Below are 12,691 nucleotides of genomic sequence, written 5' to 3'. Positions count from 1 at the left end.
TGTACGTGAATTCATTTTAAATTCGAATTGTTTTAACTTTTCATCTTAAAAATATACCGATTGGTACTCAATTTGATACATCGTTTTATTTTACCGTAAATTCGTTTTTTTTTTTCAATTTTGCACTTTGCTCATAAATAGTAATGGAAGTTAGCAATTTTGATACACACGAAATACAATTTAAATTTAATTTCCGATCAATTTTATACATACCATAGAACACTTTGAAAGTACTAATACTCTAAAAGCCTAAAATGTGGTTACCTTGATATCAAATAATATACTCATCATCATTGGAAAACCATTAGGCTTTATCACATTACTGTAAAAATCTATAAACGGGTCTATGATATTTCAGTTATTCATATAAATGGAAAGCAATGACGATAAAATACTGCAGTAATTGATCAAATAAATTTAAAATTATATTGTCAATTAAAAATCTGTCAACAGATGATTAATAACAATTTGATTTATTATACACAATATCATACATGTTTTAAACGTTGTATTGCCAAAACCATGTATTTTACTATATAATATATTCTTATTTAATCATTTCGTGTTTCTAATATTATATATATATATATGTATATGATTTTATGTATACTTTGCATTTTTAGTACATTAATTTTGTAAACATTAAAAAAAAAAAAAAAACCGAGTAAATCATAAATAATATAATGCCATTATTCATATTTACTCAAACATTTACGATTTAAAAAGAGGAAATTTAAACTAACAGCAATCATGAAAGGTAAATTCAGTATATAAACGTCACGGTATTTTGCAAGAGTTAAGTTGGTATTTTTATATATTATATCGTATAACATCAATATTTTTATTTTAACCGACATTCTGTAATCCATGTTATATTGTATTATATTATTATAGTACTCCATTGCGTGTTTATAATAAATTCTATATGATGTATTATTCTATTCTACGTTTGATAACTCAATTTTTCGCCAAACATAACAACTGTATGTGTTGGAAAAAATATTTTGTTTCATTTATCTCAACTATTTTAAAACGCGAATATACTGGATTTTTATTCGTTTCGATTATAGCTTTAGAAATTTTGAAATGACCCTGTCGCTCTTTCATATTGACAACACAATCCCGTGGGAATGTCGAGCAGTCGTGAAAACGCCAAATAGGAAAGAAAAACCCCCAAAATATTGAATAACCAATGAAATTTGTTTTCAGCCGTTTTATTATACACGGCGAAGTATCCAATACGATAAACTTTGAATGATTTTGTATAAAGAATATTTTGTTGCGAGAAAAAACGTCGTATATTCGCACAAATGTACAATGCCGTTTGTATATAACAATAAATCATCACGTGGACACTAGACACGTCTGTATAGAGTACAAATATGTGTTGTACTACAGAGGGACATCTAAAGGTATTGAACAGTCATTAATATAAAAAAAAAAAAATGGACAGTATCATACACTTGTCACTTTATTGATTTTCAATACGTCTGATCTGCTTGTTATGTACAATTTTTAATTTATATTACAAACGCCTGAAGTGCCTATGATGAGAGGATTCAAGTCTTTCTTGACTGTGATAAAATGTAAATTCGTCGATCCAACATTCTTATTGTATATTACGTACGAGTATATTAATATATTTTCTTAATTTATAAAGTGAAATATTTATAATTTATAAAATGTACCTATTTATAACATAACCAACCCCATACTAGAATTTGATATATATATATATATAGTTTTCTTTCTGAAAAATAACAAAACAATGTAATACCGATATACTTTTGTCTATACACTTCAATGTTCCTAGTGGTTAATATATTTTACACAGTTATCCAACGCCGAGTTAATAGGTCTCAGTTCATTTACAGACTCTCATCGATTTAATATACTGTACCCATTAACTTAACGTCTGCAGATCGGAAAAAGGGAGCGTTGTTGTGTTCATTCAAACTTGCCCTATTATGCTATAAAATCTGCGTCGCCATGAATATTTTAGCTCTTTGTATGTTGACGAGTACGCCCAATAACATGCACACGTAAAATAATAATAAACGAAAGTGTCTCAGTGAGCTTTCCCAATAATATTTATAGAAAATATAATATTTATAAAGCTGTCAAAGGTGTTCGTCATTTGTTCGAAAATTGGTATTTATTTATTTATATTTTTTCCCAGAAACTGACGTTTTTAATATATTCGGGTGGACGTTGTTACAATATGTCACTTTGATGTCTTATTTTAAAAGAGCGAGCATCTTGTACAAAACGTAGAAATATTGTATTCTGCATAAAGCAATCAAAATGAATCAACTGATATAGTATTATAAAATGTATATTGTACAATATTATATTTAAACTTCAAATAAATATAAAATGATTCAAGGTAGGTAGGTATATTGAGTCAAACATAATGGTCTGTATCGCAAAAATAACAATAAAAACTATGTTTAGACTTCTTGCCAGTATATTATTTCATATGCCATAGGTCAGAAAATGATAAAGATTAAATATAATTTATATTTTAGACATCCCTCTCGCACACATATTATTTTTACATAGTAAAATTTATAATATTGTATGCGTCTTTTAGAATAATATAATATATTTACTACCAAAGAATTAGGTTAAAACGATCATATTAATATTTGAAATTAATAATAGGTAAACATATTTCAAGTATAAGAAATATATTATTTTTTTGTCAATCAAGGTACAGACCCGAAAAACACAGATGTTTTATTTAATCACTAGAAATTAAAATATTATACAATTTTTGTGATTTGTGAATTTATCAAAAACACTAGTAATTTTTAATTTATTTTATTTTTTTACGACAAAAATATAGTTGTTTTAATATAAGTATTAATGATAATGAATACAACCCTAGCATTGCGACTCGATGAAAAAAATAATACAATTATAAACGTAAAACCAATTATGTTATAGCTAACAAACAAAAATTGAAATGTACACTGTTAACAACATAAAACTCAATAATAAGAAAAATGATTCTATATAACGTTTTACAAAGGCTGTTTTATGGATCATAAAACGAATTTGCAACCCACCCGATGAACGTAATTGTAAGAAAGGGGGGCTTTTACTGTTTTATCATACCAATTTCAAATGAGGAAATAGCAGTGTTGTTTTCAAGAACTCACCGTAGTCTTTATTGTGAACTCGATTCTGAAATGATTTTCCATTACGTTATCCATTCTTATTGTTTTATGAAAAGGTAAAGATATTCTGTAGAATGATACGTTTAGAAAATTTAATTCATATTCATCTCAAAATCATACTGTAAAACTAACCACTTCAAACACAAATATTCAATATCATTTTATAATGCTTAATAATAATCTTTTATAATATTTATTCAAATTAAAATCAACTTTAATTAAATACAATGTATCTTTAATATTTTAAGTGGTGTTGATAATAATAGCAACTCTAAAATGATGTCATATTTTTATTTTGTGTGAATTTTATTTTCTGAAAATATTTTTAAGAGTAATCTAGTAATAAAATTTAGTTACGCAATCAGTTGGTATAGTGCTTTATAGAATCAAATTATCTAATAGGAGTAGGTACATATACATTATAATTGTTTTTATTATTAATTATAAGACATGAAATAAAAAAAGATACATACCTATTTAGTAATCATAATTGAGTTATAATATTTACATACAATTCTAGAAATTATTATAAGAATTTGCTGAATAGTTATGTAAGCATTATGCTTAGTTAGTATTGTGGCATTTCATCATCTCTGGATAAATGCTATACATATGAATGCCAGTTTTTTTACTGTGAGTTATTTGTATAAAAATATTATTCTCAATGATATCAAATGCAAATTGTCTTTCTTAAATAGTTTGTTATTTTCATTGGAAAAATATTCTTCGAAAAAAAATCACAGTAATATTATATAAGATGATGAATTACGTGAAGTTTTCAAAACATAAAATCATGAAAAAGTTATTTTCTAGGTGAATTCATTAAGAATATTTGTCTTCAATGAACTAAAAATAAATGCAAAATATTCTTAAACATAACATCATATATTTCTGTTGTATTACATTATTATAAATCATAATAATATAATTTACATATTTTATAATATAACATATTATATGAATCTAACGTTACCAGAAAATATATTAATGTATACGGATATACAGTGAGTACACCTCTACCGGCCCTACCTATTATAATACGTATAATATATCATACAAATAATTCAAAATTCGTTTACACCATTAAGGATTTAAAAATATTGGTATTAAAAAAGAAGAAATAAGTCATTAATAATATTATAAATAAATTAAATTAAAATCTCGTTGAATAATATGAATGTTATGGAAATTACCATATAAATCAAGATAATTTGATAATCAATAAATAAATAGTCGCTAATGGTTAAAATTGCACGATATTTAAAAAAAACATGCAGTATAATATCACGGTACGTCATACGCATAATTATTAGTAGAATGCCTAATAATTGAGAAAACAATACACGACGTCGTGTACGAAGTCATCTCTGGAGAAATATTAACAATATGCGAAAATCTCTTAACAAATATTATGGTGTCCTTTATAATTAGTCAATAAAATATATCGGTTTAATATTGCACTGAATAAATTATACGAGACTTTTAAACCAGTGTTCACGAAGAAATTTACTAATGCTGCCATTAAAAATGTTATAGGCATTTCATATTTTTTGCCAAGTCGTAAATCATTACGCAGCACATGATAAATCATTAAAACCAAACAGTTCATTGCTCTTAGCCGCAGTTTCAATTTTGTAAAGACACATCGTAAAATGCATGCACTAAAAAAAAAAAAAAAAAAAAAAAAAAATGAAAAGTAGAATAAGTAGATGCACACATGTAAAATGATGCTATTATTAAATTTGACATGGAAACTTGTAAATATAGGTTATGCGCAAACCCTTCATTTTACATCAGGGTAAAGCGAGTCTTTCGTCCTTTTACGGGCGGTGGCCATAAAAAAAGCTTGATTAATGATTCTCTTTTTTCTTCGCAAAAGGTTAAATGAATGGACAGTTTAGTGTGATGGAAAAAAAAATTACATTATAAAAACTACAGTTCATGACAAAGCCGATGTTTTTCTAAAAACATAAAACGTAGGTCAACTTCCTGAGAAGTTTGTATATTTCGTCAATAACAATTTTCATAACATATATATTATTATAATATTTAAATGGAAAAGCTGGTCCCGTTGTATACTTTGAAAGTATATAATACTTAATATATTTCTTTTGCTTATAATTATGGTAAGTGTATTATAGGTAATACATTTTTTTTAAACAAATACAATTGAAGTTATTATTATTATTTTTTGAGTTCATTGAGATTCGTTGACTTAAGAATATAAATAATACGATTATTGGTGTAATAATCATATTCTGTTTTCTGATTGTGTACTTTGTTTCTAGTAAATACTCTTTTTTTTTTATCAAGAGAATATTTAAACTTAAATCGTATATTTTGTAAGGTTGAAAACAATATTGAATACATAATATGATATGCAAATTAGTGTTTCAGACAAAGTCACGATAAACAGCACAATACCATTTCAAAAATATTATCAAGTATTTATAGAAATAAATCTTTAAGATTTTTGAATAATATAATGTGTATTATTGGATAAAATATTATGTAATTTAATGTTATTTAATTGCTTTCAGAATAATTTATAATATTACACCCAACTAATGGATCTATTGTATTCAATATCCAAACTATATTATGTATTGGAATTTGTTACCAAATTTGTATCAAATATATTTATTTTGAAAAAGTGTATCCAAATATTAACTATAATCTTATAAATTATAGTTATTGTCGTACAAATATTGAACACACTTTTTAATCGTTAATTGATAAATATTTCTACTAAAATTTTCAATTTCTGTTGAGCCTGGTTAAGGTTCAGTGCTGAATGACGTTTGCATACCTTGTACATTATAAATAATTATAAAACAAAGATTGAATCTATATTGACTGAAAAAGGAAATAGATCTTATCAACAAATTTTAATGGTTATAGCAAATAATCATCAATATTAAAACACATTATAATTTTAGTAAATTATGATTAGTATTCATAATAAAATAAATAAATAAAAAAATACTAATATTCCCATAATCTTGTTCAAACAGGTTCCTGAAATAATATGTCGCTTATAATATGCAAAAATCAAAATTTTACTACCTTGCAATATTATAGATTAAAATTATCGAGATTTAATTGGAATATAGTTTTATAGTTTTTGTATAAATATCTAAATAAAGTTTATAATATTATAAAACACGATTTAGTTATTTACATTAATATTATATGTCACAAGCATATATTTTTTATGTTCTTATAAAATAAAGAATGTAAACATTTTGTAAAAATAAGATATAAAATAAAAAAACACGAATAACAGTGTTTGATGAAATAAAGTCTTCCAATTTAATATGTCATAGAATGCGATTTTAAAACCAATAAAATTTACACTCTCTAATGAGCAACAATAACTTTCACAGTCTTAAACGAAAATAAAAAGTAAAAATGAAAGAACAATTCAGTAAAATGGTCAAAAGGTTTTATTTAGTTTCTAAACTCTCAACCCAATCAAATTTATTAAATAAAAATATATTTTAACCTGTAGGCACGAAAATGTTTGGAAGTTAAGATTTAGATTACAAAAAATAAAGATATTACAGCCCTAAATACACATAAATACATAATAGAATAAAAATATTAGATATTTTAAGTGAATTATATTATCAATTATACATTCATAACCTTATAATTTTCTATCAAAAGCTTAGAAAAAATGTATAATGTATTTATTATTTTCTACTGTTTTAGTATTATCAATAAATATTTTACCTTACAATTATTTAAAATAATAAAAGTTACTATCATCGAATTAGATTAGGATTGCATTATGTTTCGTGGTAATTTATTTGTGAAACATTTTTTTTTTGTTTGATTCAGTTAAGAAAATTTGTGGCTTTAATTGACATTTTATTTTATTTTATTCAAATTTAATTAGTTAAATTTAATATGAGAACAGACATATTTAATTAATGTTAATACCGAGAAACAACATTTGATTGTTCTGTATTATTTTATTTGCAGTTATTTTCTGATATGAAAGGGATTCATTGCGAAATGCTAGGGGAGGGTGGTGATTTATTTATTTCAGGATTGCAAATTCGATAAATACATGTAAGTCTCGAGCAAGTCGAATATTGTGTTGTTTATTTCAATATTATTAGTGTGGGTGTAAGAAAAAATGTGATAGATATCTAATAATGTTTGAAATCATAATAATAATATCAAATAAATTATACGTTTTGTAAATAGTATATACATTTATATATAACTATATAAACGAGATAATTTGCTTTCACTTAAATTTTCATAAAAGAATGTATATTGAAAAAAAGGATATTCTTTTAAAAAAAATAACATACAGTCATCTTTTATTATTATATATTATTCCTATTTTTATGATTTATTATTTACATACACGCTGTTTCGACGACACGAAACACGGCACAGTCGGACGATATCAATTCCAACACATTTTTATTGTCCCTCAACAAAATGCTAGATGGTTCTATGACACGAAGATGGTCACCTGAATAAATTGGAATTCCGGGCGTCTTTAATAAGTAATAACCCAGTGCCACGCATTTATGTTTGTCTCTTTAAGTACATGTTCAATTACTGACGTCCTAACCTTAATCCACATCTGGACGATTTTTTCACGTTTATCTCCATATACATATTATATAATATATTAAACATAATATCATTAGTATTAACAATCACAGCCAGTACTTAAGCGTTACAAAATAATAATAATATACAATAATTATTTGTTGTTTAGCAGAGTTTCGAGATTCACTGGACCAAAACGTCAACTAGACCCCTTAATTATACGTCTCAGCTATATAACGAGCGGTTGTAAATAATTGCATTCCCGGGTAGTGAAAAGATTGCGGCAAACAGAAGCCATCATATTATTATACGGGATACGCACCTTATTAAAGTTTATGAGTTGGCATTCGATATGATATTAATACGAAAGCGTTTTTAATATCGTATAAAAAATAAAAAATAATAAAATAAATATTTCATAATTATTATCTTGTTGTCGGACACAATTATTTAGGACTGATTTACCCGTTATAATCTAATTTTATCGACTGGCGAAAAGTCCGACTTACCGGATTGCAAAACCTATTTTTAAATTGTCGCATGCTTAAATAGTGTATCGATGCCCACTCACTTCATCTGGAAGTCGTGATACTGTTGCGAACTTATGCTGTTGGCGAAGTCGGGCCACCGGTTGAAGTCGATAGGAAGTTCGACGGGCGCTGTCTGACACCCTTCGTGCCCTTGTTCGGGCGAGTTGGCAGAGAGCGATGGCTGTTGGACGACGATCGTGGCTACTTGTCCCGTGTCCGACATGACCACCGCTGCCGATTGGCTCTTGTTGATGACCAACGCGTCCAACAGCACCGCCGAGTTCTTCCGCTCCTTGTTATTCCAGTTCGGCGTCCGGTTGTACACCGTCGACGGTCTCCTGGAAACCGCGCAAAGACCCGTGACAATCATTCGTAAATATCGTGAATCGCAATAGTATAATATGAGTATAGTGCAATATATAGGTAATATTATCGTGTTCTGATAAATTTAAATCTCCTTTAGTGCTCTCGCGATACGCTACACACGTATTACAGTGATCCACGACGCCGTGGTACGTGGCCGCGCTATGATACAGAATAGATGCAATTTGTAAAGTGGCAAAAAAATTGTCTAGTGGGGGAACTGCTATAACGCGCACACGAGTGGTCCAAAGCCAACACGATTCCACATATGACCTGGTCGGATGAAATCCAAAAAATAAAAGAAAAAAGACCAGACCTATACCTACTCTCCGCATTGACGCGTCCGTCGCATTCAAACGACAGCTTTGCAGTTGCCGTTGTATTGGATAATGACACGCTCATCATCACGCTATTTTTGAGATGAAAAAATTTGAGTATTGTTACCGTTTACAATATTATTAATGAATAGTGTTTGGTCTAATTACATGACATTTGATTTATTTTTTAGGCGCATTTTAATGTTTTAAATATTGAGTAAAAATCTGCTTTTAAATATTAAGATTCTTCTTAAAAGTTTTATTTTTAACGTTACAGAAATCTAAAGTTTAAGACTACGACCTAAATTTGTGTGTACAAATATGAGAAATCAATTTTCTTGATTACTAATGCAAGTAGTGTACGCAACAACGAAGAATATTGTTTTTCTTAAAAAATAATTGTATTATTGTTTGGTTATTACTGTTATTAGTAATTATACCATACAAGTGAATCAATTATCTTCTATATTTTAATGAAGCAAAAAAAAAATGATAACGATTAATTTATCGCTCGGTGTAATAACTCAAACAAAATAAATTCGTTTTTGTTTAATAATAATTGAAAATATAATAAATTTCTATATCAATACACATAATTTAGTAATTTGATTTTAATACTGTTATTAATGGATAGCAAAATCTTTTAAACGCGTATATAGTGTATTATACTATCATTAGTAACCATTAATTTTGACATATCGTAATTGTACAACAGTAATTAATCTAGTGATATCCATGAACAACATTCGTGCAGTAGGTTTCGTATACCTACGTAACTTTATCAAATTAATTTACACGTTGTATAATATCACTTTTAATAAATTACCACGCGCGTCCGATACTTATACAGATGTTACGAAACATGTGATGTATGCTAACGCCTATATACATTTCTTATCAATATGCATTAATATTAATTATTACCTATATCCATGATGTTAATACAATGAGATTCTTTTGTCTATTTTCGATCATACGCAAAACATCTTTCATAAATTATAATCGTAAGGAAAATGAATACGAATTCGCAATTATTGTACTGATTGCTTTATACCAGATAATTCATATCAATATTTAAAATAAAATTATATTGACTAGAATTTATAATATTAAACTCAATACAAACAGCGTGTGTTTCATTGATATATTTTTATTAGTTTTTATGGAAATATATTTGAAAGATAATAAATGTCGATTAATAACAAAAGTCGTTAAAAATTATATTATCTTAAAGACTGTTTTTTACAAAGAATATAAGTGTTTTTTTAAAATATTATACTGATTTGACGAAAAGTGATATATATATAAATTGATATTTTAATTATACAAATAGTATAATATAAAACATAAAAGTAAAATTGATTTTTTGCAATTTTCCTTATTATAATTTTATTGCTTAAGTCATAACTTAATAATTTACGATAGTTGGTTATATTGTTTTAATTTGTTTGTATAAGTCAAATTATATATATTAAGTATAACTTATGGACTGAGTTTACAATACACATTATTAGATAATATAAGTATTGGGAAGATGCCAACAATAACTATTGAGTACTGAGGAAGGTACTTTTTATTAATTATTCATAAAATGAAGTTTAACACTATACAACTGTTTGTAATATTATAAAATTAAATAAATTCAAATTTGGTTATATATATTTTTTTTTTTTACTTCTATAGATGTTTATAAAATGATTGCCATTATTATAAATTAACGTTGTAAATATTGATTGTGACCAGTATAAATTAAGCTGCTTTAAAATAAGATAAATAATGGATGTTGAAATTAATTACCCAAAAGCGACAATTACTTTAAAACTTAACGAGAATGCCAATAAGTAAATAATGATAAATTGATGAACGGATTAGCAAATTGAACATGCGAAATGACTATTTATTATTAAACAAACAACCTGATTATAATATATATTATTATCAAGGACTACAAAGTGAATTATTTTTAATCCTGATGTTTTCAAAATTAATCGAGTTTCATGAATTACATTTTAGATGTTGCTTGTTATCGAAATTACTACAATATGTCTGTAATATATTGTACGTTAATGACGTTAATAATGTTACCAAATGTAATAATATATTACAATTATTTACAGTCAAAAGTTCATATTATATTTTAATTAATAATCTCTCTAATTAAATATTCACTGATGTGTTTTAGTGTTAAATGTAAAATGTCTTATGCATAATTTTCATACTAATTACGAGTATTAATTAGAATATATACAAATGACTTAAATACGTATTAAATATAGCAAATAGGTACTCAAAAGTATGTAGGTAGTCTATGACGTAAGTGATTTTGTCAACTAAATTTTAAACAGATTCCTTCATAAATTAAAATTACTTAAGTTAGTTCAAATGATTAAAATACGGTAACGGTAAATAAGTATAATGTATCTAATTTTTTTTGAAATAACAAGTTAAACAAGTAATACAATATTATTTAAGTATAGATCAAGTCAGTAAAAATGTTGTTGAATAATATTATTGATAATTTTATATTATTATTATAAATAATTATTCGGGGATTTTTAAGTTTAAAAATAAAACATTAAATAATAATTATAAAAAAAAAATGTAATTAATTTGGATATAACGATGTAACAATGCTCAAAATATAAATAAAAATATTTTCTATGTTCGTTGAACTCTTATACATACTAAGAAAAACAGCTACTTCATTCGCAGAAAAATATAAGTACCATTCCTATAGTCGATTACTTTTGGAGTATAAGGGTTATATAATATAATTATTTGAAAATATTTGCGGTTGGCAATATTTTTATCCAAAGATATTTCAAGGAAGTTATAAAAATTCGGGATTTTTGATTTAACCTTAAAGCATAATATTATATCTACCAAATGACAAGTATCCAAATACAATTCATGTTGATCAGTCATATTTTTGAGGATTAAATAAATATTTTAATTTTAATGTATGGGATTTATTATTTTTAATTTTGAGAAGAACAATTTTTAAGATAAGATAAATTTTAAACTACGAGAATAATAAGAAGTAGCATTTAAAGGAGACTTTTGATTAGTAAGTATTATATTTAATTATTCAAAAATATTTTCGAATAAATATTAATAATGATACTATGAATATTTTTATTATAATTATCAGCATAATATTATTATAAACATTTTAAAACACTTATTTTTCATACCTTTTAGTTGTATCGTTAGGTTCGTCTGTTTCGTTGACTGTGGGGAACGTGAAATGTTGTTTTGACTTTGTAGGTGACGATTCGTCATCGCAAGTTGGTGAACCTGGAAGACCAGTCGGTGACGAAGGAATTGGTGGTGATCCATTGTCTACTTGGAAAGAGTCTTCGCTGTCGATAGTCATCTGTTCAGCGGCAAAACCTGAAGAGTTACGACCGATCTCTGTTCGAGTCCTATCTTCTTCGAATCGACTTTTAGCATATCTTCTCGAGAGCAGTTTTAATCTGAATAAATGAATTATTTATGAAATCAGTATTTTTATTGCTTTGAATATTTTAAATTACTAAAAACCAATAATAATAATAAGTAGTTGCTTGAATAATTTGTATTATTACATTTTAAACTTAATTGAAAATTTTAATAAACCATGGAAAACAATTGTCATTAAATTATAACCATTGCATATTATAATATTATTTTAGCTACTGTTGTAGTATCGCATTATAAATTATAGGTAAATAACGGGTAGGCA

General features: G+C 26.0%; 1 protein-coding gene across 1 annotated transcript in view; it reads right to left on the bottom strand.

Annotated features, from left to right (window-relative positions):
* Window positions 1–12,691, bottom strand: part of LOC132917323 (serine/threonine-protein kinase pakA-like) — a 202,294-nt gene that overhangs the window by 39,575 nt on the left and 150,028 nt on the right. The window contains exons 5-6 of the mRNA XM_060978021.1: window positions 12,162–12,443; window positions 8,329–8,625 (exon numbers count right to left, since the gene is read on the bottom strand). Of these exons, the coding sequence (XP_060834004.1) occupies window positions 8,329–8,625; window positions 12,162–12,443 (579 nt within the window). The remainder of the gene's footprint in view (window positions 1–8,328; window positions 8,626–12,161; window positions 12,444–12,691) is intronic.

Source organism: Rhopalosiphum padi, chromosome 1, assembly GCF_020882245.1.
Source record: "Rhopalosiphum padi isolate XX-2018 chromosome 1, ASM2088224v1, whole genome shotgun sequence".
Taxonomy (NCBI): Eukaryota; Metazoa; Arthropoda; class Insecta; order Hemiptera; family Aphididae; genus Rhopalosiphum; species Rhopalosiphum padi.
The sequence above is the reverse complement of the archived record's forward strand: the minus strand, read 5'-3'. Positions and strand labels throughout refer to the sequence as shown.